The following is a 26,630-nucleotide window of genomic DNA, read 5'->3' as shown; positions in this document are numbered from 1 at the left end:
TGGGGTTATTCCTCCCTAGGTGCAGGACCCTACACTTGCCTTTGTTGAGCTTCACGAGGTTCTTCTCTGCCCATCTCTCCAGCCTGTTGAGGTCCCTCTGAATGGCAGCACAGCCTTCTGGTGTATCAGCCACTCCTCCCAGTTTTGGATCATCAGCCTGGCTGCATGCACTAAGTGGAGGCATCCCGACATGAGACGCGTTTTGCTGATTACTCTGTCTCTATAATTCTCCCCTTCCCCCATCTTTCCTAGTTTAAAGTCCTCCTTACCAGGCTGGCCAACCTGTTGGCAAAGACATGCGTGCTACTTAGTGAGGTGGATCCCTTCTCTCTCCATCAGTTGTCTGTCTTCAAACAGGGTCCCATCGTCATAGAAACCAAAACCCTGTTGCCAACACCAACGGCGCAGCCAGTTGTTAACTTGGAAAATCCATCTACTTCTCATCCTATCCTTCCCCCTCACTGGCAGAATTGAGGAGAAAATGACCTGGGCTCCCAGACCCTTGACCACTATACCCAGAGCTCTGAAATCCTGTTTGATGGTTTCCAGTTTGCCCTTGGTATGATTAATGCCCACATGGAAGAGCAGCAGAGGGTAATAGTCCAATGTGTGGACGAGCCTTGGCAGCCTTTCCATTACATCTTGTATTCGAGCCCCTAGCAGGCAGCAAACCTCTCTAGACAAGAGGTCAGGTCATAGACATGCCTATGAGAAAACTTAGCAGAGCTTCTTGGGATAAGAAGTACAGCTGCGGTTTATGATTTTAGAAGCATAACTGTTTTTCAGTGCCTAAAATCAGGTTTCAGACTGTAAATGTTTGTATGGTACTTAGTAACTCTCAGTGATAGATTCCTTTAACCCTTTCACATATAGAGTGGTACCTTTTAGTCCTCAAATATTTCTGTGTTACTTGGTGCAATAATTTAAGAGTTAGTGAAAGAATGGCAGAATACAGGAAGTGGGAAAGGATGGCAAGGAACCAGAAAACATCGTTGCAAAATGTCAGGGACTTTCAGGTAATGCTTATCTTTGAAAGCTGTCAAAGAAAGGAGAAATGCCATTTGTTCCTATGAGGGTCTCCCCCATAATACATATGAATTGAAACAGGTAGTGTAATTAGTCATATGTTTAGTACATAATTAAAAAAAGAAAATTTTGAAATGCTTAGATCAATATCAACTCATCCTGCTTAGCTATTTATCTGTCTAAACAGGAGATGTTGTGTAGAATGTCAATGTTGTTACTCTTAAGTAGCTCTAGCTGAGTAATGAAAACCTAATGGCTTTTCAAACCAGTCAGTTCAGCTTGGTATGCTTTGGACAACAGCTGGATGTTAGAGGAAGCATCTGTGAAACTTCAAGGGGCATTTAGTCTGAGTATGTTTTGGCTAAGAAATTCTTAACAGAAGTACGCTATTTTTTCCACCTCTACCTGCGTTGTTCAGAAAGATGTTACAGAGTTAGCAGGGAGCAGAGCAGAGCTGGAAGGAGCGGAACCAGTCTGGCTGCCAGGGTTTCAAAAAGATGCTCCCAGATGATCAGTCTTCCCCAAAATATTTCAGTGTTGACAAATCAGGAATTTCCAAGGAAGAAGATGTTTTATCACAGCCTTTGCAACCAGTCCACTCAGTGGTTTCAAAGCTCTGGTTTTGGGGTGACAGGAAGAAGTGATAGTGTGTGACTTGCAATTTCCCATGGGTCACATCAGCTATCAACTATTTATTTCAGGTGAAAAATTCAGTGGTTAAACCATTGGTTGAGTACTGTCCTTTTAAACTAGGAGTTTTGTTCATGGATGGCCACCTAATACTGGTATATCAGTATATGGGCTTCATCACAAGATTCACCTGCAGTTCAGTGAACCTCTGTGTTCATGTAGATGAAACTATTAAAAGCCCACTTTAGGGGTTGGGTACAAAGGTGTTGCAAACTGCAAGTGATCTTTGGGCTGCTCTTAGAGAACAACTGCTTTAAACTACATGATGAATACTTGTAAACTACATATATTCAGAGTTACTCTGTAGAATTCAGTGTTTATTTACAGACAAACTAGAATTGAAACAAATACTATTTTCAATGAATAATCTAAGTAATGCTACTATGCTTATGCATAAGTTTAGTACAGAGTATTTTACAGAAACAAATTTTTGCTTCACAGCTGAAACGGAATTCTATGAGTATTAGCCTGTAAAACAATTGTGCTTCTAAAATCGTATGCTACACTTCCTTCTAAATAGATACAGCTTTTAGCAGATTTTCCATTTATATTACTCATGAAGCTCTATATGTAATCATAGTGTTAAGATTAGTCAGTAACAATCAGTTAAATATTTTTTTGCATAGTGGCCTTGTTTCTTCGGGGGGGTACAAATCATTCCTATTTAGCATTTGAATATTGGGAAGAAAATTCCCACTTTTTATTCTGCAACTGTCTTGCAGGGTTGCACTAGGCAGGTTTCAGTGTTTTCTTACCTTGAGTTTTAAGGCAGTACTCCATTTTTGGTGTGTGCACAGGTGTATGAATGCAAGTGGCTCACTGCATGCTTTCCCTCATGGATGTTGTTTGAGTGGAGGACTGACACCATGACAGACAGGTGGAGAGGAAGCAGAGAAGTCCTTGGTCCCTTAGACAGCCCTGTTGTGCTGGAGCTACCAGAGGGGAGCCAGGAGAGCTGCAGCATTCCCACAGCTGTAGAGTCTTTTGGAGTCTCTTAGCATCCCTAAATCCAGTTCACCTTCTCTACCACTGTAATTTTTCTGATGTGAATGGTTGTGTATCTCATGGTTAAAGTCCAAAAGCATGGTGTGTATTTAAGTTTACTCACCGACTGCAAAGGCTGTGATCATTACTGCACATTCTGACAAAAGCTTCCAGCCTGCTACCTTTTTATTCCACAACATTCTCCTCAGTAACATGGAAAGAAGTGGAAAGAAAACAGTATAGTTTCAGGCAGTCTCTTTTCCAACAGAGACTATCTTAGACATTCTTAATAGATATTAAAGAAATGCAAAAAATATAAGAGCAGGACTGAGACTAACTTTTTTCTCCTCTTCAGCAGATGGTAAAGGAATCAGCATATGTCCTGGATTAAAAAGGAAGAGAGCAAATCTCCAAACAACAAACAAAATAATATGAATATATAGTGTGTACCAAAAAGCTTGATAAACTTGATATCTAAAAGAAAACAGTATGGGACAAAGTGTTGTCATTTTACAGAAATTATTCTCCTCCTTTTGAGGAAGGAAGATGACCTATGTTCTCAAGACCTAAACATTTTTATTGGCAAACCCCAACATTCTTTCCATCAAAGCAACTGCTGTGTGCTGGGTATTCTTCATGTGCACTCCCAAAAAACAGCAGCATAGGAAGATCCTGAGAATTCAGGATGCTGTTTAGCCTGGAAAAGAGAAGGCTCAGGGAAGGTCTTACCAATGTTTATAAATATCTGATGGGAGGGGGTCAAGAGGATAGGGACAGACTCTTCTCAGTGGTATCCAATGAGAGAATGAAAGGCAATGGGCACAAACTGAAACACAGTAAAATCCACTTGAACACAAGTGGACTGGTGCTTTACTGGGGGGGGGGGGGGGGGGGTTGTTGAACACTAGCACGGGTTGCCCAGGGAAGTGGTGGCATCACCATACTTGGAGATCTTCAAAACCCAACTGGGCACAGTCCTGGGCAACCTGCTCTGGATGACCATGCTTGAGCTCCCTTCCAACCTCAACCATTCTTTGATTCTTGTGTTTCTGTGTTTTGATTCAGTCATTCTCCTGATTACAGTTAGTACTGGAAAAACTTTTTTTTTTTTTGCCTGACACTCTTCATTTGCCGGGCACAACACTAACTGCAGGGAGTTCAGATGAAATATGTGGCTAATGGGAGATTCTGTATTTCATCTGATTTAGATTATGAACCCTTCAGGAGACTCTACCATAGTCAACAAATACAACTGTGGAAAGGATGCTCATGCTCAACATGGCATTTAGCCATGCTGCTCAGTATTTATTCTTAATTTTGAGAAATTAATGTTACATTGTAATAAGCTTTGGCTTGCTGCCAAAAGGAACTTTTCCATTTGCAGTGGATTTCAAGTTTGAGACTCTGAAAAAGTGTTTATCTGTAACTTTAGAGTGATAGCCAGACTTGCCTGAGTTCTGAAAATAGAAACTTACCACTTTATTGGAGAATAAGTTTCTCAAATCAGTGTAACACAATGTTAGACGAAGTATCCTTATCACTTAAACATTTAGATTTCATTCTACATTGTATGAATGATGTTGTATAATATGTGAACTACAGAGGCAAATATAGTAATCGAGTCATGCTAAAATAGTTCCTTTCATGTGGCACTACTAAAATCTCTTATTCGAGGGGAGAAATTAGTGGTATCCCCTCCATATTATTTTTACTAAAATACTTTTTGTTCTCTTGCCCTGATTTTTTTTTTTTAACTTGAATAGAGAAAGTTTTGGATTTTATTCCATGTTACATCAAAAAAGAAGTTTAATATTCTATAGAAAAGAGATATGTGGAGGTAAGAGAAACGTTTATGTAGTGAAAATGTTTTAAAGTTTCTTTAGTTTGAGGGGTCTCGCTCAGATGAGTGTCTTGCAGTAGCTCTTGGTCTGCTCACTGCTTGAGACAGGATGTGGTCAGGTCCTTTGCTCTTTCTCCTCGTATCCCTTCCAATAATCAGTTTTTAAAGCATATTTTTTTTCTTCCATTGAAGTTAATGGAAGGTTTGCCACTGATTTTCAGCAGAGCCAGGGTTATAGCTATAAACAGCAGAAAAGATCACTAGATTTCTCTGTTTCATCTCTTATTCTATTTCACTGATGGGGTTTGCTTCCATGATATCTGTGATGATAATACCTAAGACATTCTACTGTCTAGCTTTTTACTTTTAAAGACTCATTTCTGTTATCAAGTCTAAATGGTTGCCTTTTGCGCTAGGATAGTGTTCTTTCACCCACCCTCTTCAGAGACTTGTTTCCCAGTCTGTCATTCATATTCTTACCATATGGGTTTTCTAGACTCCTCCTGCATTCCTGTTGACCCTTAAGCCTTACTTTTTAAACTGTGAAAATATATCTCCCCAGGGCTTTGTTTGCATTGCAGCATCAAGCTATTGTAGAAAAAAAGCTATTCCTAACTACATTTCTGTTTAAGATAGGTTTGTATTTCAGTTTTCTATGGATGACAGTGCCCAGAGAGTACCATTCTGACTGGTGTACAGCATGGAGCAGAAAAGGAGGAAGAAAAGCTCCATCCATACCCTTTTCTGTGAGTCTGAAACTTTTCCGTGACTCCTTTTAGACCTTACTCCCCCCTATTTACCTCTGCAATTATCTGATTACAAGGAGCAACTTTTATGGTGGGTAAGACCAGTATCCCCCTTCCTTACCATATTCCTTCAGCTCACTGAAAGCTGCAGCTGTATGTTGCCCTTTACCATCTTTCAAAAGGAGAAAAAACGTCCCCTTACTCTCCCAAAATACTTGGTTTCCACACCAGAGGAAACTCAAGTTTCTAGTGTAACTGAATATATATGCTTGGTTATGGGAAATCTTGACCTTCCCTGTTTCTGCTGTCTTGTATAGGCTGCAGTGAAGTAGAGAGTTGGAAGCGCTACTGTGGTAGTTGATCCTACCCTGAAAGCTATGATGTCTCTTCACACCTGTTTGTGCCTGATATTTTTAGTTTGATATGCATTATTAATAATAATGAACTTGATTAAATGGGAGTGGTATGGAGGTAAGATCTAGACACCTTTTAGTTTGCTTATGTAGTGTTAGCCTTGTGATGCCTTTTTGTCTGATTCTGTTTTCCAAATACAGAACATGTTTTTGTTTGGATCTATTTATATCCTTCCTGTAGGAACAAGATTTAACATCTGTTAGCAATGAGATTTTTTTTAATCTGTCCTGTGTGCTCACTAGTCTCTGGTGATTGTGGGGTCACGGAAGGTATAAATATGGATTCTGCTCAAGGCTGAGAAGCCAGAAGTTCAACAAAAAAAGAAAAAAGAAACCCTGTGAAGCCAGAAGCCTTGCAGCTGCCGACAATTAGAATTGTCTTTGGCGTTCCCTCTAGGAGCCCTCTGCTAACATACCTACGGTACCGTGCAACAGGCAGCTGCAGTCCCACAAGGCAGGCAGAGAAAGCCGGGAGGAAGAAGGTTGGTTGTTGATGTTGAACACAAGAAAGCCAAACAGGTGTATGACTCAAATGGCTCCCTCAAGGTATTGTCAGCTGCTGGCGAATCAGCCTAATGTTTGTAAGATGCAGAGAGTTTCTTTTTCAGTTGGAGAGCAGCTGATGCAAACCTCCATTTTATACAAAATTTTGGAATGGATTGTGCAGATTTTTCCACTTTCCCAGCAGTCTTACATTCTCAGGATTGAATTAATTGGATTTGCTTCATTTGATCATTTTACCATTAGCAATTGTTTTTTGCTTCTTGTTTGACAAACCATATCTAATCAATGCTATTTTAAAAAAACTTCTGTGGTTGTCATAGAATTCCCTTAGCGAATGTGGTACTGAATATTATAATGAAATACAAATGTAAGTCTGTTAATTGCATTCTCTAGTCTAGCACATAGATAATTATGTCAGAGCTATTGTGCTTGTTTGGTAGAGCCTAATTTTAGTGAGTGCCTAGCATTTATTAGATGCAGTTTTCCAAATGTTAATATAAATGGAATCTGTGTTATAACAAAGTGATGCTGTGCTCTTTTTCAAAGGGAATTTTGCTCAGTAAGACTGGTCACAGCTCATACATTTTGTTACACTGTTGCAGATACTACATCAATTAAAGGTTGCTACAAAATAATCCTGAAAACATTGTATAATCTAGACTGAAAATAATCTGGCTTTGATAGGAGACAGTTACATTATCTCTTTCCATAGTTATACAAAATTCTTTCTAACAACAAAGAATCTGTTGACAGAGCTCGTTAGAGGGAAGTGCTACATGCCAATGATCCAACGAACAACCATAACTTTTACTAAATTTTTGAGTGGGATTATAAAACCTATGGATGAGGCGAGATTTGGAGCTTTGATTAGAATTTCTTAGCAACTTTGCCAGTATGTGTGAAAGAAAAAAAACCTGATTCCTGATTTTATAACTGGTATGGCTCTGAATGACTGCGAAGACAAAAAGAAAGAAGTTGTTTTCTTTTTGTTGGATGTCGTCAGCAGGTAGATTTGAAGAATATGCAGATCAGATTTATTGATCGAAACTTGGTTTAAAAAGAGTTATTCTTTTTGCTCCTTAGTGTCTTAATTTTTCTGTACATATTCATGTTTTGTTCTAAATTTTGCAGTCTTGCTATCATTTTAGCTTAGTATAAACTAACATATCAAATCCCACAAAACCAACATAAAAAGCAAATGAAGGAAGAGGCTCTTGGGATGAATGGTGACAGAAACACAAAATTAGGCTGAATTTATTTCTTTTACATTTTTCTGAGTGGTTTTAAATGGTGGAAAAAACTAATTAATGTGATAAATAGTCTCATTTTTATTTTTAAAGATCTAATTCTTTTGAAAGAATAACAATACTTTTGACATTTCGACTAGTTCTATTACACTTTAGGCCTTTTCGGCCAGGTAATGACAAGAATTTTGAAAGAATGTGCCCAGCCTGTGAATGTGCACAAGGGTGAATTCTGTTTTCTAAGCACTTTGCTGCTGTGTTGTTTATGGCGCTGGAAAAGGGAATGGAGTTTAGCTTGTTTGTGGGCTTTGTTTCCAAAAGATCATGCTTGGGTTTTTTCCTTCCTATGTATCTTGCACATGATGTGTTGTTCCTGGCTTGGTTAGAACTGACTGTTTTAATAGCAGCACTCTTTGTAACAGCAGCAGCAGCCTAGCAGTTGGTTTGTGGATTATCATCACTGTGTGTCTTCTGCTCTTTCTAGCTCTTGCCGTGGTGCTTTCTGGCCCTTGCCATTCATTTACTATCACAGCATCTAGTTGAGCTTGAAGCACTGGTTCTTGCTCAGATTATTTGTCCTTGGGCATTTTAACTTATCTTAGAGATAAGGGTTGGTAATCAAGGAACAAAGTAATGAACCATGCAAGGTCAGCTACCACACTGAACATAGTTAGGACTGAACTGACACCAGCAGCACGTCTTTACATTTATAGCTTTTAGTTTGTATACACTTTGACTATTTTACTCAGAAGATAAACTAATTAAATAGAAGCCTCTTGACTCTTTTGTTGTTCCTTTCCACTCTTCTGTAAGATGTAAGACACGTCTGTGTCTTACTGGTCATTTGACATGCACTTCTAACAGAGAATGCTTTATTTTTTGGAGTCTTTTCAAAGACTCCAAAAACTGTATTTATCCAAATTCTGTCAGCTGTTGAGCAGGAAAGTTAAAACTGAATGGTGATGAGTTTTTGTTACCATTAATAGGCTTATAAAGGGTGAATCTAGCTAAATGCATTCCATTTTTAAAATATTTTAAATATGCAGATGAGGTGACCCAGTACGTCTGATGTCTGAAGAACAGATGCTTTTGTAAACTAGCAAACAGCAAAAAAACCCAGTAATGAATACCAAACCATAGCATTTGAGTATGGGTATGTTAGGTATTAAGTGAGCTCATTACCCTTAAAGTCTTGCAATAATGCATTCATGCTTTGCTGGATTACAGCATTTTCAGAGGCAGCATGTGTTTGAAGCATCACAATCTGACATCAGTCTCAGTTATTAGTGGGAAACAGTGAAGGTGCGCGTTGCTTGCCCTGTAAGTGTAAATGCTGCAGAGATTAGTGCTGAATCTGGATCAAGTTTGTTTTGTGATCTCCTTTTCCAGGTGGTTTTCTATGGTATTTTTCTTTCTCTTCTTTTTTAAGTGGCAAGAAATGGTAAGTATAAGTCAATTTTTTTAATATCCTTTTCTCTTTAGAAAGAATATCCACAAAGTCCTGTTTGTTCAGGTGCAGTGAAAACAGACATCCTCATCCACCATTTCCAAGTTTCTCTTTCCTGAAGCATTTTCTCTTCACTCTGTTTTGAGCTGAACTCAGAACTGCTTCTCTCCATCTTCATCTGCTGTACATAGTCTGCTAATCTTTTTTTGTGTGTTTTCTTTAGTTAAGTCTTGCTTGGGTCTTGCCATCTGAGCAGCAAACTTTGCAGTTTTCAGTTATCTCTGTATAAAAGGGGCTTGATAATTTAGTATATTTTAGTATACTCTTTCACACTTTGTTAAGTAGTTTATTATGTAGATATACTTAATTCATGAGGTGTTTTGCATGCAGTTTGATTTTAACCAGGTCTATTCCAAGATGTTTAATGTCCGCCACAAGTATTTTCTAGTGTGAGAATCTCACAGCATTAAGAATATACAGTACCATGATGCTGCCTTGTAGCTTTGTATTAGTGATGCTTAGAGTCTTTAGAGTAACCAGCATTTGGACAGTCATTCACTCCCTTCAGATCCTAGTATTCTCTGAACAGTTGCTGGCTCTGCCTGCCTGCCTGCCTGTGGCAAAATGCCTTAACTTGGGTAGTTGGGTTTACCATAGCAATGTCAGCAAAATAATAGTTTGAATGTAAAAAAGACAGGACTACTAGCTGACTTCAAAGTTTAGTTTTCATGCTAGCTGGGGTTAACTCTGCAAATGTTCGGTCACTGAAGGTGTGTTAGCATGCACGTCATATGTTGTCAGAAGGTTTATTCACAGTTGTGGTGGAGCTTCAGGATCGAGCATCCTGAAGAAATATAATTACTACTTAACCTGGAGAAGCAAATACAGTTTTAGGAGTTTCTTTTGTTGAGCATGTGGGAAATAACAAGAGGAGTGAAATCAATATAGGTGGAATTACTGCAGTTCACTGTGCCTGGCACGTTAGTACTGAGTAATCTTGCCAGAAGCCACAGGTGAATGGATTCACTAAAATGAGCAGAAACTATATCTGATGAGTTGTTGTAATGTAGGTTTTCTGGAACATTAATACATGAAGTTGTCACTTTTTTTCCTGGGATGATTATGTTATGTTTTTTGGAAAGTCTGCTGGTCAACATGCTGGATTTATCACCAAACACTCAAACAATATTAAACATTTGCAGCAAACTATTGCAGTTTGAGAATAGGAGGGAGTTTATTTACAGAGACAAAGGAAAAAGAAAAAAATATGTAAGATCTGAAGGTTACAAGTCTACATGAGTTTATTCTGCCCAGCAAGGACTGTGAGGCACAAGAGATTATGACTACCTGGGTGTTTGTCGTGCAGGATGGGATAACTCTGTTATTTCAAAGATGAGCCACAGGTCATCTGATCTGCAGAAGATCATGAGGTATGAGCCTTCATGTGAGGTTCAGTAGTAAACAAGTGGGAGCAATAACTTCTTAAACTGTTGCCACCCAATAAACAGATCTGTCTGCACTCTGAAGCAGCTTCCAGAAAACCTCCATAACTGATTTTTAGTATTTTCTTTTCAAATGAATGTTTCTTACATATCTATTCTGCTGGTTGTTGTTGATTACCCTATGTCTTGTTACTGTTGAGATGAGAATTGATTATTTTATAGAAGTAGAACTGAATAATCTCTCCCATTTTATCTAATCTATTTCCCTGGAAGGAGGATTTCTCCCCTCCTGCTCAACACATGCCCTCTAGGAATATTTTAAGTGTGTTTTTCCAGTATAGAAGACTCAAAAAAGTGTATTTGGGGATTTTTGTTTACTGTCAGTAGCAATCTCATATTTTTACACAATTAGGCTCATAGGTGAAGATTTTCATGTATTGCTCTAGTTATAAAGAGTATTAAAATTGTAAAGGAGATCCGTTATAGAAACAAAAAAATTGTGAAAATGGTATACAGCTGATGTGAAGAATGTCCATGAGCTGTCTTGAAAGCTTCTACTCCAGCCTTTCTTCATAGGGTAATAAGTCTGTAAAAATGCAATCTAGCTTTAGAGATTTCCTTTGGAAATTTCACTGCCAGGCATTTTCCTGGTAACTGAGGCAAATAGCATATTCATAAGAGGACTGAGGAAGCCTCTATATGAGTGAATATTTTATGTATATTGGAAATGCCTTTCTTGAGTAGTGACTTTGAAAGGTGAGAATTACAAAGTAGAACTGAAACAATGGGGGAGAAATAAGGGAGGAGATGTAAAATCTCAGCTTATAGTTTTACTGCAGAGGATGGGTAGTATTGAAGACCTGCTCATTCATAATTTTACCTTAATATTTCAATGTGCAATTCTAAGCTTATTTATGATTTAGGAATTTTAGTTGTATACCAGTCAATTTCTAGGGTAGTCAAAATGGTTCTCAATTTCCAGGGTATCAGAATGGTTCTCAAGTGTTCATAGAATCTGTCCTCATCACAATCTGTGAAACGAATTCCTGTTTTACAAGTGGAAAATGAAGGCAAGGAATGATTTAATATCAGGAGTATTTGCAAATTCTGGGATAAATCTAGATCACTATTTCTTTTTTTTTTTTTTTCCACCTGTTTTTTCCCCTGATATATCTGGCTTTATATATAACTTCACTTTAAAAGCACTGACTTAAGCTGCAGCTGTAGTGCTCAGCACTTTTGCAGATCTGATCCAAAGGTCTCAACCAAGGCACATAGAAAATGAGAAATAATGTAAATAATGGCCAAAAGGGCAAATATGCTGCTAAGGAACTTGTCCCTTAATTTTTAAGAATCCTGTGATGTAAAATGTAGAATCCAATTCATCAGGAAGTCATTCTGTTCCCATAGTGAAGAGACGCAATTTTAGAGGGAATCAAAAATTTTCTCTCATTCCCTGCATACCTTTATGAGTTATAGAAAATGTGGGAATTAGTCTACCACTGTACAGCAGTGGATTACATTTGGAGAGCATCGCTCCTGCTAACATAATGAAACAGCCATCCTTTGGAAAACATAAATCTTCTCAAACAGCAAATGGATTTGATATCATTTGACAAAGAATATGCTCTTCTTGATTGTCTCTGTTACTCGCTGAGCTTCTACTGAAAAATGTCCCTTTGTAGTTCTTCCTTTCTTCTGCCTCTGTTCTGAGTGATATTACTAGTAAAGAACTGAAGTGGAGGAAAGTGTGGCAAAATGGTGATTACTGTAGAATTTACTGATTTTTTTTTTTTTAATTTTCTCTCATCTACAGATAGTGGTTGAAATCTTATGTGTGTTAAGAAAGAAGAAACATACATTTTGTTCATGGTCTTATTGTCTTATTTTTCCTGAAGTCTCTCATACTAGCACTCTTCAAAATAAATGTGTTTTTGATGTCTGGGCTGATGTTGAAATAGATGAAGTAGAGAATTTTTATTTCATTACTTGTCACTTATTTTTAATGGGATGGGGGAAAGAAAACAGTTTTTATGAACTGTTGACTTATTGAGTGTCCATTGGTTTTCTTCCTGATACAGTAGCGAAGGAAGTATGGTATTAGAGGATTGACTGTTGTAATGTAAAAGCATAACAATGACCTAAGTAGTGCTGAAGCAGCATAACTTTCCAAATATACAGAATGTGCGGTAATCAGATATGCTGATTAGTATAAAAACATTTGAAAGGTATTCTGTTGAAGATTTCTTTAAATACAGTGAATGTGTTCCTTCTGGCAGGCTGCCACTGCTGGTAATGAAGGTGTTCTTCTTAATAATTCTGTGATGATTATATTAACCTAAGGAGCTAAGTTGTTAACACTGAGTTTTTATTATTCTTTTTTACAGCCCACATACTGGGTGGCAGAATTACCAGCCAGGTGTACCCCAGATTCCTACTGCTTGCATCTCCGTGGAAGATGCTGAAATGATGTCACGAATGTCGTTGCGGGGCACGAAGATTGTTGTGTACCTGAAAATGGGTGCCAAGACCTATCCGGATTCTAGTTCCTTTAACACTGTGGCAGAGATAGTTGGAAGCAAATACCCAGAGCAGGTGAGTGAGAATATACAAAGTTAAAATTACTCTTAAAAAGATATGAAAGAAACAAATCCAAAGAACATCCTTTCCTGAGAAATCCCTCAAATGCGTAACTCTTAGTCATCTTTTCTTATACATTCCAGACATCTTGGCTTTCCATTCTTTTTCAGGTAGCAGGTTTGAAACCACCAGGCTCAGTCTTGATGTACTGGGACATGTTTTACAAGACCAAAAGAATTACTGTGTTCTAAGAACAGGAAATTGAGCTAAATTGTATATGCAATTTAACCTCCTCTTTTTTGTTTCCCTGACTTAAAGCTCACGTTAAATAGCATCATCTGCATAGGCTTACAAAGCAGCACATACGTAAACAGAGGTAAAATCCTAGCACTACAATGAATACAATTATTAAAAAACAAGTAGTGGGTTATAGTTTATAGTTACCGTAATGATTTGTGCTTGTAGTTTGCTTATTGTTCTGTTAATAATCTGTGTGTAGTTCCTTGATCAGTCTAAGTCAGGTTCTGCTGTTTAGAAAAAATTGTTCGCGTTTTCCCTCAAATATAGAAGTGAATACAGGCTGTCAATTTAATTTTTTAAGTGCTTTTTCTTGTGCAGATCACTGCAGGAATAAATTATCTGTGCTAAAAAGTAGCTGCAAATTCACTTTGAACACTAATTGATCCAAATTGATGGTTTCCATTTTAAGATTTTTCTTCTGCTTTCTCTTTTCTTCCAACTTCTCAGTCTAAAATCAGACAAACCAAATTTGTGGTGCTGGAGGATTTGTGCCTAGTAAAAGGTCTTTTATGTCAGCTTGCAACACAGAATGGATTTTTTGGCTGTATAGTATCATGAAAATGCTGATGCAGCCTCAATTACAGCAGCATCAGAAATTGTTGCTAAAGTACATCTACTGAGCCATGATTCTTTTTTAAACATTGTAGTTTTCTAACTTCAATGGAAAATATGAATGATTATCTCTGTCCTTTAGATAAGGCATAGCTCTTAATGATTTTATCTGTTCCGAGATGGAAGTTTTGTAGCTTTGACTCATGATGTCTAGAAATCCTCAGTTTTGGTATGAATATACGTTTCCAGAAGCTTGATCACTGGGCAGGAAAAAAGTAAAGAGCATTGTGGTTGATTGGTTTATATGCCATCAGCTATGAATTTAGCTTCAGGAAACGCATCATTACTGATTTAAAGACAATGTCCTGATTTCTAAATTAGGGTGCAGCTAACTTAATTCTTTGTCATCTGAATGTTTAGCAGTGCTTCTAACCAGCTAATATGCTATCTTTCCTAAATCATGTTTCGTATATTTTGAAATTATATTATTGCAACTCAGATTATAAAATGTCCAAATGTAACCTTCAGAGGTGCTCTAAGATGCATGCATGCATTTTGTTTTCTCTTTGCTATCCTGCTGTTTTTTTTCAGTAACAAATGCTTTGGGATCTCCTCACTTCTTGTACTGAGAAGCTCAGTTTTTTGAAAGACTGAGTAAAGACTTATTCACAAGCCCCCTGCTGATGTTGATGGAAGTGGTAGCGTACACACTTTGAAAATGTAACCAAGAAACAGAAAAATAAAACAAATGAATGTTTAAGTTTTTTAGTACTCGGTTCTTCTTGGAACTTTAGTGGATGCTAATTTGACTTTGTTACTGTGGTAAAAATTGGAACCATCTAACTATTTAGGCAATAAAATACAATGAAGACCCAAACTCTTACAATGCCTTTTAGACCAAAGTGTTTTGGAATGCATTACAAAGCCAGTGGAATAGAAAGGTGCTCTTTTCACTGGCCAGAATTTCAATTTAAGTTTTGAACTGAGACAAAAGCAAATCTAGATCTCTGAACTCTGAGTGAGAAATCAACAGTGGGTGGCATAGCTATTGCAAAGGTCTAAAAGCAATACAACTTGAAATTAGGCTGGACCCCGTGAAATACAACTTAGCAGATATTGCAGCAAGTTGTAAGTTAAAAAATTGAAAGTTAATTGCACGTGAAGGTCACTGTAGAATACTGAAGAAGTCTGATGAGAATGAATCTAGTTCTAGATGTAATTGTATGTTAGGAATGTTGGTATTTGTCTATATATTGACTAGAATTTAATATACTGCTTCATTTGTAAATAATTCATTGCTTCCTTTTCTGAGCTTTTAGCATATTTATTAAAAACAGTCACCAAGAGCTGAAATCATGAAGTTTTCAGACAAATATCTGTTACAGCAATGTTAAATATTGTTATGAAAATCTATTAAAGGGGAAAATTTTTAATGCTGTTTATAATCAGGTTATTTTTCCGATTTTACCGTTCTTGCAGAATGTTCAGTTCAATGCCTCCTTTTTAAGCCATTTTTCCAAGTGTTTTGTGTGGATACTTGCATATAGCAATGGACAATATATTTGAAATAAAACTAGGAAAACATTGCTGAAAACAGATAGAAAATAGAGCAATTGAAACACTTTTGACTTATTTTCCTGAAGGTTTGCTGTGTTTTAGACTTAGTGTTCTTAAAAGTCCTGCAATAAATGCTTTTGTTGCAAAAAGTGTTTGGAAGCATGAAAACTGATACTCAAAACTGTCAAACTTGCAAACTTTTATTTAGGCACCTATGCTTAACTTTAACCTATTTAAATTTCTGAATAACTTAAAGCAATTAAAAAGGTATAATTACTGCTTTTGGAAACATCAAGCACTCAGGAATGTGTTCGTGCAGTGATGTGACTTGGGCGCAGATGTGCTATTGCTTTCTGAGGAACCTCTGCACTCAAGGCACGTTGTTACTTCTGAAAAGTTAACCCACTGATACTTCAAGTTTCTGTTCTGATTTTCCCTTCTGTTTGGGCAGCCAGTAGCAGTAAGCAGATGGTTTAGCATCAATTGCTCCAACTAAGACAAAGATACTTTGAAATGCACTGTAAGTTGCAGCTTTGTGCTATTAAGTTCTTAAGTGTTGTAGAAAGCATCTGAACAGAAAAGGTATATTGATTTTATCATGCTGTCAGTGTCTGTATTAGTTTGGTGTTTCACAAATGTCTGTATTCTATTTATCCTTGTGTTGTCCCTTGTAAGTTAGGAAAGTGCTACTCTTCCCAGGCAGTAGTCCTGTTTGTGTCAAAGCAGGCATGACTGTATTATTCTGAGCCCAGTCCTGGCATCAGGCTCATCCACCATGCTCACTGTAAATCCTGAGGTCCTCATTTAGTGGCTGCAGAAGCCTGAATCGCAGTAAGTGCCCAGAGGAGGTGAGCTTGTGCTGGTAGGATACTGAGTTCAGGGTCAAGCTCTTCATGTAAATCCATTGGAAGCAGTGGGACCAAACATGCTATGACTTGATGTCCTCACGGCCTCCCGGAGCCTGAGGTCAAATCCTCACTGTTCTTAGGACAGCTGTGAGGATGGAAAGCCTCCTATTTAGGTCTGCATGCGTCCTGACAATGTTATTGTAACCAAACAGCTTGTGAAATGAAAACAAATGGTACTGGAACCTGCTGAGTTCCAGGCTGTCGCTGATGGGAGACATTTGCAGTCCATTCCTGTGTTTATTTTGGAGAAGGAGTTTTTGAAGTACACTATTGAACGAGGAACATTTTTGTTAGCATCCTTTTGTATTATATTGTGTATTGGTGAGATGTTTTAGATAAACTGTGTGAGTTTATGTTGAAGACTGACTGGCTAAGAAATTCACAAATTAACTAATGTGGTTTCCATTTGAAATTCAGACAGAGCTGGCAGTAAAATGTGTTTGTCTTTTCATATTAATATAGGTGTAACATGACTGGTCTTAAAATGCAGAAGCAACCATTCCCATTTCCAAGCAAATACTATAAATAGTGACTGTTTATTGTTAGTCTGGCTTCAGTGTACCTAATGTGCTAAATATGGAACCACAGAATTTTAGATTAATTGAAAAGGTATCAAAGTGGATAGCAATATAACTCTTCTATAATCCTAACTTTCAGTATTTTTCCATAGTGTGTATTTCTTGGTGTGCAGTGCTCTTTTACTTATCTTTCAGTTAATAAGTGGTGGGAAAACTGTTTCCTAAGTGCACTAGAAAGTACATAAACTTAATGGTTGCTCATTATTCTAGCATAAATACTGTAGAAAACAAAAGAAGGGGCTTATAAGTGGCTTTTTTAGAACCATGAATAGCTGTTCCAAAAATTCATTCTACAGTGCTTCTTTTGCCTCCTGTTTATAGAGTACATATCTACAAAATGTACCATTTGAAAAGTGGCTCTAATTTGAAAGCCACAGACATAAAAGAATGTGTTCTGAGCCACGTTTGAACAGGACTTTAAAGGCTGCAATCCTAGGAATGACCTGAGAAACAGAGATGCTAAGGTAATAGATTGTGAAGTTCCTTACCAATCCTAGATTGATGTAACAGAAGCTGCTCTACAAAGGAAATAGCAGTTTATTTACTTTTTCATTTCTCTTCTTTTCCCAATTTCAAAAATTGTCCCTGTCTTGGAATTTGTGATACTGGGCAAAACTCTAGGGAGCAAGAGAACATGAAAAATGTCTAGGCTTCTGAGTCTGTTAGACACTCATGTACATAAGGAAAGAAATGATTTGTAGACCAAAAAAAAAAAAAAGAAAGAAAAAAAACTTCTCTGAAGATGTGTAATACTCAATACAATGTTGTTTTATGGCCTGGCATCAGTTCTACATATGTTAACAAAATGTCTATCCATTAGCCCTTTGATGTGGCTTCCAGATATCCCTTTGCTCAAACTAAATCATGCATACAACAGAGCTTTGAGCAGAGATGTTTTAAGAGTGTGGTGCCATCAAACTGTGGCTCCATTATCACGTTTTCTCCATGAGCCTTGTATTTTGGTCATTCCAAAATGCTGAAGTGTTTATAAGTGCACTTCTGTGAGCCTGTCTGCTCTGACTAGACTGATGCTTGTCTCTAGCTCCCCCAAGAATTTGACAGATGATTATGGAGATGGCGCTTTCCAAAGTGCCAGCCTGTTGCTTCATAATAGTGACTGATGGGAAAGGAGGAGGAGAAAGCGTAAAGAAGAAACAAGAGAAGGGGTGAAGAAGAAATGTTAACATTGTTAGGAAATCATTTCTTCAGAAGCTTTCGCTTGTGTCAGTTATTGCTGAAAGAAGTAGTACTCCCTCTGTGTGTGTGTGTGTGTGTGTGTGTGTGTGTGTGTGTGTGTGTGTGTGTGTGTGTGTTATTAGTAATGGAGCTTTGTACTTGGAAGGCTTGCTTTTATAGTGCGCCTTGAGGGAGTGGCAATAATATCATCATTTGTTCTTAGACAAAAGTCTTGTCATGGTGAAAACAGTCAAGATATTAAGAAAGTGATAGGCGGGAAAATTCTTCTTTATAACCTGACCATTTAAAAAATGCTTTTTCCAAACTGCTAGCAGGTCTACCCAGTTTTAAGTCTAACGTGCATACTGAATTTTGTGGTGTAGAGCTTAACAAATCTTACAAAACTTGAATTGTCCATTTAAAACCCAAGAACTGTCTGAAAGTGTTTAACTAGTTATTCTGGGTAGAGCCTGGGCACAGTTTGCCTTGCAATTCTGAATGACCAGTAAGTCTTTAAATAGACATGATTTTTGGAAGACTCAGTGCCTTTATACAACACATACATCTTACAAATGATTTTTATATATATGGTTGATGTTGCTAAGGGGCAACAGTTAAAAAGCATTGTTCTGCTTAAAATGTTTGTGTGTCTGAAATATTGATGGAATGAGAGAATGGGTACGTATGGAAGGAAGATTCAAAACAGCTTTAATTTAAAAATGATTTTTCTGAAATATTTTTGCTGGATGGTACACAAATCAGATTAATCATGGTAGTATGGCCTTTGTAATGTTCAGATGTTATGAATATGATGAGGCTGTATCTATATGTGCAGTTGAGAATTTTTGTTGAAAACTTTTTGTTGGCACAAGCCAGCATTGAGAATGGGATAAAGGGCCTGGCCAGCAGCAATCTCTGCTGATCTGCAAGAGATCTGAAATTCCTATGTCTCTCAGGTTGGTGATACAAGAGCAGAATCAAGGGATGTGCTCCAGTGGGTGCAAGCAAGTCAGCAGATCTTTAAAAGGATGCTCCTCTCCCCAGCTGAAACACAGTAACTGTGAGTGCATATGAGCTATTCTGATATGAGGGAAAATGTGTTAGCTTTAGTTGCCTTCAACATCTGGTCTCTAGAGAGGGCAGACCTTCTTAAAATGTGCTAACTCAAATTGTTTGCTGTCAACTGGTTGTATTCTAGGTTATTGCAATTCCAGTAACAAGGGATGAGGACATCTTAGTGACCTTCCTCACTAGAGTCAGGTGGAGTCTGGAGGAGTTAAATTGAGCGCTGCTGTCACTGTGCTACGTGTTTCATTTGGATTCTCTTGATCTAAGCTCAGATTGCATGCTTTCTGGTTTTACACTTGAGCTTGGGCATATTTATCAGCATATACAGTTAAGCCAACAGCTTACCTCATCTCTTTCTTACTTTTTGAATCCAGTCTGATATCTGCCAAAAGCTACTTGTTAGACCTTAGCTCTGTGCACTACTCTTCAGAATGTTTAAATGAATTTTTATCTCTTCCACTTCCAAAACTGCAACCAATTAAACAGTGATCCTAGAACTTAAGATGTAACATTTAGGGTTCTTGTTCTATTGGCCAGCAAATTTATCTAAGCAGCACACAGTTTTGTAGTCCTTTTGATTATGTGAGTATAAGCAGATGTACTGTAGTATTTTTTTCTTCCCACCCATTCCATTGTCTCTACTCCCCTACAACAGTTTAGAGAATTACTGTAGCATTTTGTTTCAGTAATAATTTACATTCTATAGAATGATTGTGTAAGCTTTTTTCTCTGCATTAAAATGTTATCTTATAAAATTACACTAGATCTCTCTTGCATTCTAATATGCAAGAGTATGTGAAAGGTAGCCCTGGGTTTGGCAGGTGTAACACTTGCCTGAGGCATGAAGTAGAAAACCACATTGTGGAGGGGGAAGGAGGAGGGAAAGTATATCATACTTTCCACTGTGAGTAAGTAGATGCCAGAAATGCTAGTGCCAAGTGTCAAGGCTTAGTTTAAAAGCATCCATTCACTACAGAACTCGTCAGATAGCTGTAGTAATATGTTTATATTTGTTAGGTGCCAACGATATCCTTGGCCCCACACAACCAGAAGGAGAACTACCAAGACAGTTGTTGTCCTCGTGAGTGTGCAGTCCAGGAGACGAGTGCAGACAGATAAAATGCAGTGGGAGAACCAGAGGAAAATAGCTAATTTGGAGTGTTTAAGAAAATATCCATCCTTTTCCATGCAAGTCTATGGTAAACTGCATCTTTAAGAGTGTGTAGGTTGAATGGAGAGATCTCTCCTGCATAGATTCAGAGGTTCCAACACATGCGTCCAATGTGGAAGAAGATCTGACAGTGAGATTTTACATAGTGGAGGGAGCTAACATTGTTAATGGAGTGAAGGGGAAATGCTAAAAGAAAAGAGATCTAAAACGTTTAGGCAGGGGCTGAGACCAAAAGGGGAAAGAACTTGGTCTGATCCGTCACAAGGAAATATCGAGAGCAGTGGTTCAATTGCATAGAAGCAGAGCAGTAGAGGTGTGACACTTAGAGAAATGTGTGATTGCAGCAGCTGAGAGAAATGATAACTAAAGTTTATAGCAGAGTTTGTAGTTTTGGGGGGCAGAAAGAAGGTAATATTGAGAAACATCAAACAAGCTGCTGAATTGTGGGTAGACTCCATTTACTCTAAATGCACTTACTAGAATTTCATGCATCACGTTTCAGCTTTATGAGAGCAAGGAGCAAGGAGAGGTGGTGAAAATGATGAATTGATCTCAGGTGCTGTGGTCTTTAAGAGGATTAGTGTCAACTCCTCCTCTTGCTTCATTAGTATGATAAAACTTTGGTATCATTCATTCTTGGGTTTTTGTGCAGTTTTCCTTACATTTTTGTCAGCCTAAAAGGGATCCTCTGGGCTTCTGAGACTGTAAAGAACTTTTACTTTGCCACTGTAGCTGTATCGTGAATGTATTCATAATAATGCAAAATTATTTATTGTGGTTCAACCAAGCAAAATAAACTATAAAGCACATTATACCAATATAATTTGTCCATAATGATCATCGATAAAATGTTAAGGATCTTGTAATGTTGGCAGGCATAAATCTTAATCTTAATTAGATAAAGGATTGAGTTTTGTTTATAGACTTTCTCAAGAATTATCAATACTTACACTAACAATTATTTGTCTTGATATAGTATGTAAGTTATGTAGAACTTCATTGTGCAAAAATATAGTTTTAATTCATTGCATCAGGTAGATGGAAATTTTGGACAAATTCCTGCTTCACATGGTTGACTCCATTCAATAGGACCAGGAACCAGTCAGACCAGTAAACTGTTCTGTGTGTTCAGGATTGAGATCCTACAGGGAGGATGTATAAACTGGAAATGGATCTGTAAGCATATGAATTAATGAAAAAAACAGCTAAAACAAAGAGTACTGCTCTGATTTTATTTTTTAAATACAAAATAAATTTCCATCTTTCCTTCTACTTCTTTCTTACACTTTTTATTGAAGGTGCAAACAAAAAAGGCATGTTATAGGGTCTTTACCAGAAAATGTATTTTGCAGTGCAGGTTCTGTAGGTATACTTCTTCAGACATGCTGAAAAGTGTGTCTCTCACAGTCTGCATTTGCTTTTCATAATAATTTTATTCTGTTTATTCCATAGACTGTTTTACAAATTTGAACAAAAATAGACTAAACCATATATTCTTCTGGTAGTTACACAGTCCTTTGGCATCTGATTTCTATCACAGTGTTTGAATTTACAGCCATCATTGTGAAATATTAGTCTTAAAACAGTATATAATGTCCTGTTTATTCAAAGAAAATCTCTCTGTCCCATTTCATCTAATTATATATATATAAAATCATATACAGGGTTGAGAATGAAGTCATATCATGATGTCAGATGAAATACTAGTCTGTAGACCATATTGCTTTAGAAATTGCACTGAATCAACACTTTTTCCTAGGGCGCATAAAAGTAATTAGAAGTAGAATTTTCCTTGTGTTTTAAATATTTTAGCTCAATAGGGAAAAATCGTAATCTTGTATCAGTACTTCTGTATCATTTAGAATTCTGGAATTTCTTTTAATTGTGTGCCTGGTCTAATTGTTGTTGTGCTTAACTTCTGCTTTCAGTCATGTCAACTGGACAAAGATTTTTCTCATCCTCTGCATGTGCCAAGTTTAATGTGCTGCTTGTAGGAGAAAGTATTTCATGAAATAATATTGCTTTACTCTAATGGAATTTGTTGCTGTAAGCTATAAATATAGTTTTAGGACACCACCTTCTGTGGTGTGCAGTTCACCATGGTAGAGCATATTCTGCTATTTGAAATGGGAAATATCTGTCATCCAGCTTCTTGGCAACAGAATGATTACTAAACTTTTAGATAACCTGAGCATGAGATATTTTTTAAAATGTGAATTCCTTCCCCTCCTCCCCTTTTTCCTCCTTTCAAATAATAAGGTAGAGGACCTGAGATAAAGTTATTCTTTGTGAAGAGAAGGAAAAACAAGATCTTGAACTGTTGACAAGCATGTTCCTCTCTGTCTTGTCTTATGAGCAGATACTGCATCTGGTGGCCTATTCTCCTTGTATGATTTTGTTCCTTGACATTGTAAACCTGAATTCAGAGATTTTGTTGTCTTGGATCTATATTCTCCACTTCTGCTTGAAGTCCACTCACCTCAGTTTATGTGCTGAAGTGTTCCAAGGAGCTATTAATTTAACTGGAATAATGTTCAGGAGGTGCTTTATTTGACCGTCTCTTAATGCATGTTCTGCAATCTTACTGGAAATCTGCAGCTGTTATACTGTGCATATAAATAGGCTACAGTTAATAACCCTATTTATAGCAAGACACAGGCTGGAGATCTTTTTTTTTTTTTTCTCCTTGATTAGAGTTTCCAACTTTCAAATAAATTAGAAAAAATAATTGGATTACACCCTTACCCACTGAGTATGGTGCATTTACTTTTTCATTGATTAATTTGGTAATTTAATTTAACATTGCCTAGACAAATTTAAATGCTGAATTTCAGGAAAGAGCTACAGCTAAATATAAATAAATATAAATAAGCCTTGGCTTTGGTAGTTTTTTTTTTTAACAAAATTTGTGATAGTGATGTTCTGGATTATATCAAAATATATTATACGTGGTCTTTGTTACATGTTTGTAACATTTCATGTTAGAAAGCAACATTAAAACAAACTCCTCCCTTCCCCCCACCCCCAAACAGCAAACAAGCCTGTCAGAATGGATGACATTATTGGTTGCACAAAGTAAACAAAGGCTAAGGCTCAGATTACTTGCATTTCCATTTATCTGTGACAGATGTCTTTTTTTCAAATTCTGTTCTGTGAATTAAAAGTCAGGGGATGTTCTAGGTCTCCCTTGAGGGTGATCTGATGCTGGTGGTTCTGGAACAAGGTGAGGGAATAGAGAATGTGATACAAGTTTGCCAAGACCACAAAGATGAAGTATTAAATATTTTGGAGGACAGGACAAAGATTCAGAATAATATTGACGAATTAAAATGAGCAATATTCAACAATTTGAAATACGATATACTTGTCTTTAGGAAGAAGAAATTGAATGTACAAATACAAACAGGGAAGTATCTGCTGTGCTGGACAAAGTAAATGAAAAAGAGTTGCAGGGGATATCATATAGCACAGACCAACGAGTCAGTAATGCAGTTCCATTGCATAAAAAGGGAATAGTATTAGGAATACATTCCATGGATGTGTTATATGGTAGACATGGAAGGTAGTTTGTTTATTCTGCAAGTTTTGGCACTGTGGAGTGTTTCCTCCAGGTGAAGACTTCTGGTGCAGTTTTGGATGCCACATTTCAAGATGTAAACCAATTAGAGTCTAGAGTAGAGAAATGAGGTTCAGAAATGATAGCATGTGAGGAAAGGTTGAAAAATCGGGTCTTATGTAGTTCAGAAGAGAGAAAACTGAGGTACTTTGGTGTATAAGAGGCTGCTATAAGGAGAATAGTCTAAATTGTTCTTTCCTGGGTAGACGAGGAGGATAAGAAATGAGTTTATATCACAGAAAATAGGAAAAAATTCATTGATAGTAGTGTGAGGAAGCGTTGTGTAGGAAGGTTATAGAACCTGATGTGTCGAAAGCTTCTGGGAACTAAGTAGGCCATTGCAGTGAGATGTTTCTTTAAAGTATGCTTGATCTTGACTCCATGCAATGGAGTTCAACTCAATGATTTTGTAAGATCACTTTATGCTTTAATGTTGTATGATTCTGTGAAATTGTCATGATTGTCAGGTCACTGAAAGAGGAGAGACTGAAGCCTCTGGTAGGATGGGCCATGCAGGGACCTTGCCATATCTGCTGAAAACAGTTGTGAAGCACTCAGGACTAAACAGGCACAGTAAGAAGAAAGGAATTGTGGCACAAAAGTAATGTGATGACAACCAGCTTTTGCTTGGAAGAGCTGTCCTGCCATGTGAGCGAGCATGTTTTAGGCAAATCCACGAACTGAGAGGTTGAAGGGTGGCATTTGAAGTAGATGTTTGTTTGGAGAGGAGAGGAGGCATCTAGGCAATCTTTTGTGAGTGCAGAAAGCTCAGGCTGCTGAAAGAGTGTCTGATCATTCTCATGCTGTAATTGCTGCAGTTTCTGAAGTTTCTTTCAAAAGCCTGTGCACTGAAGAGATGGCTTTGTTTTTCTAATTATCTGTGCAGCACATTTAAAGCTCCTCTTGTGACCTGTAAGCATAGGATTCTGCGCTACCATGAAGCGTGAATGTTAGCTATTTAAGATCCACTTTGCATGTCTGTCAAATTAAATCACTCATTGCTAAGTTAGATTTTGTGAAAGGAATCTGAGTTTACGTTGAAAGCACAAGGAAAATTCAGTTTTGTTTTCTAACAGGAAACTTCTTCCTTAATTGGGAAAGGCTATGTATCTTAAAAATAACAACAACAACCCCTTCACCCGCTGCAACAAAACCTTTCCTTGCTGAACTGAGAATCACTTAATGCATGTTCTTCCTAAGCCACCAAAACGTTGAGGAAAGAGCAGATAGATTGCAATAATTTTAGCTGCTTAAATCCAGTGACATTGAAACTCTTGAAGCTGCTGGGTTGGATGTAAATACAAGTTCAGTATTTTTAAGGAATCTTCTTTGTCTGTAACTGCATTTTCATTTAAATGTGTATCTTTTGGGAATAGATAAGGGTTTCTTCTCTTAGAGTGATTGCAGAAAGGTACTAGGATATTTTCAATAATTTTGTTTCTTTGATCACTTTAAAATCTCTTGTAGAATCTTTGAAGCAAACTGTTGCTTTTTTCTTTTTCTCTACCCAAATCACATAATTTAATTATAATGAGAGTTATAGTTGTTAATACCAATTTAAAGTTGGAGTGTTGAACCATGTGGAACTAAAGATCAAGAGCTTTGTTGCATGTGATGAATAAAGATAGCATCAAGGACTTTAGACTTTGTTGCTGTTTGGATGATACTGACCTGGAATATGACTATAGTGGCAGCAGCTGTCTTTCCCATCATGTAACTCAAAGCATGTGTCTCCTGTGGTGGAGAGTAGGAGTCATTTTTGTCCCCCTCTCCCCTGGTAAACCCGCTGCAATTTTTATAAACGCTATCAAATGATAATCCACACAAATTATTTATCTTAAACAGTTAGCATAATACCTGTGTAATTGCTTTAGAATTGACCTACTGAATTAGTAACTAAAATATCTCAGTTTATCTGAGGTTCTCTGGATATTCTTGTGAATAACTCCTACTGTTTTTCAGAGCTCTCTTTGTTTTCTCTGTGGTGTCTCAGATATAGATTTATTATAATATCAACCCTTTGCCTTTAAAAAAAATAATTTTCTGTTGCAGATTTAACAAACAAGCATCTTTAAAGATTTTGTTCTGCAGATGAAATTGGAATTCATTAGATGTGTATCAATATATAAGATCGATATTAAAAATAATGATAAAACTAAAATGTTTCAGAGATAATACATGCATTTAAAGGACCGCCTGTCTTTGAAAATTTGAAAAGGGATCCAAAAGTCACTAGCCTTTTTTCAGTTTTCTTATATTCTTTGTTTAATGCTCTTTTAAAAAGAATAAAAAATAAGGAAAATGGTATCACAGAAAACAAAGTTAATTCAAACTGTGAGCAAAGGAGTGAAGTATTTCTGTGTCTCTTTTTCACATTCATAATAAATGGCACACAAGTATTTAATTATGATGACTAGAAAGACTCTGTATGTAACATACCTATCACAAATTTGCAAAAGCAAAGCAAATGTGAATTCAAGATACTGTAATGTGACCTACCATCTCAGTCTCTCACCTGGAGGTACAACCTTCACCATTAGAACAATATCCACACGATAGATAATGCACTTCACTGTTAAGTCTGCCTTGGTGGAGATCCAAATTTCTAGCTCCCCTCCCCTCACATCCTATCATCTTAAATCAATAGCCTTCCCCCAGATTTTTAATCTGCGCCATCTGGAATACTGTACTTCCTTTTTGAAGTGGTGTGGATAGTCTTTACTCTTCCTCCCATTTGTTTGGAATTAAAAGCAGGAATAATTTTTTTTAGCTCTGTGCTGCAGAGAGA

At 37.2% G+C, this 26,630-nt stretch overlaps 1 protein-coding gene across 5 annotated transcripts in view; it reads left to right on the top strand.

Moving 5' to 3' along the window:
• The window catches only part of CPQ (carboxypeptidase Q), a 165,930-nt gene that overhangs the window by 45,620 nt on the left and 93,680 nt on the right, over positions 1-26,630 (top strand). For all 5 annotated transcript variants that reach the window (XM_026099835.2, XM_064507695.1, XM_064507696.1 and 2 more), the window contains one exon: positions 12,724-12,931. In XM_026099835.2, coding sequence (XP_025955620.2) covers positions 12,724-12,931 — 208 coding nt within the window. The remainder of the gene's footprint in view (positions 1-12,723; positions 12,932-26,630) is intronic.

Source organism: Dromaius novaehollandiae, chromosome 2 (assembly GCF_036370855.1).
Source record: "Dromaius novaehollandiae isolate bDroNov1 chromosome 2, bDroNov1.hap1, whole genome shotgun sequence".
In the NCBI taxonomy this organism is placed as follows: domain Eukaryota; kingdom Metazoa; phylum Chordata; class Aves; order Casuariiformes; family Dromaiidae; genus Dromaius; species Dromaius novaehollandiae.
The sequence above is the reverse complement of the archived record's forward strand: the minus strand, read 5'-3'. Positions and strand labels throughout refer to the sequence as shown.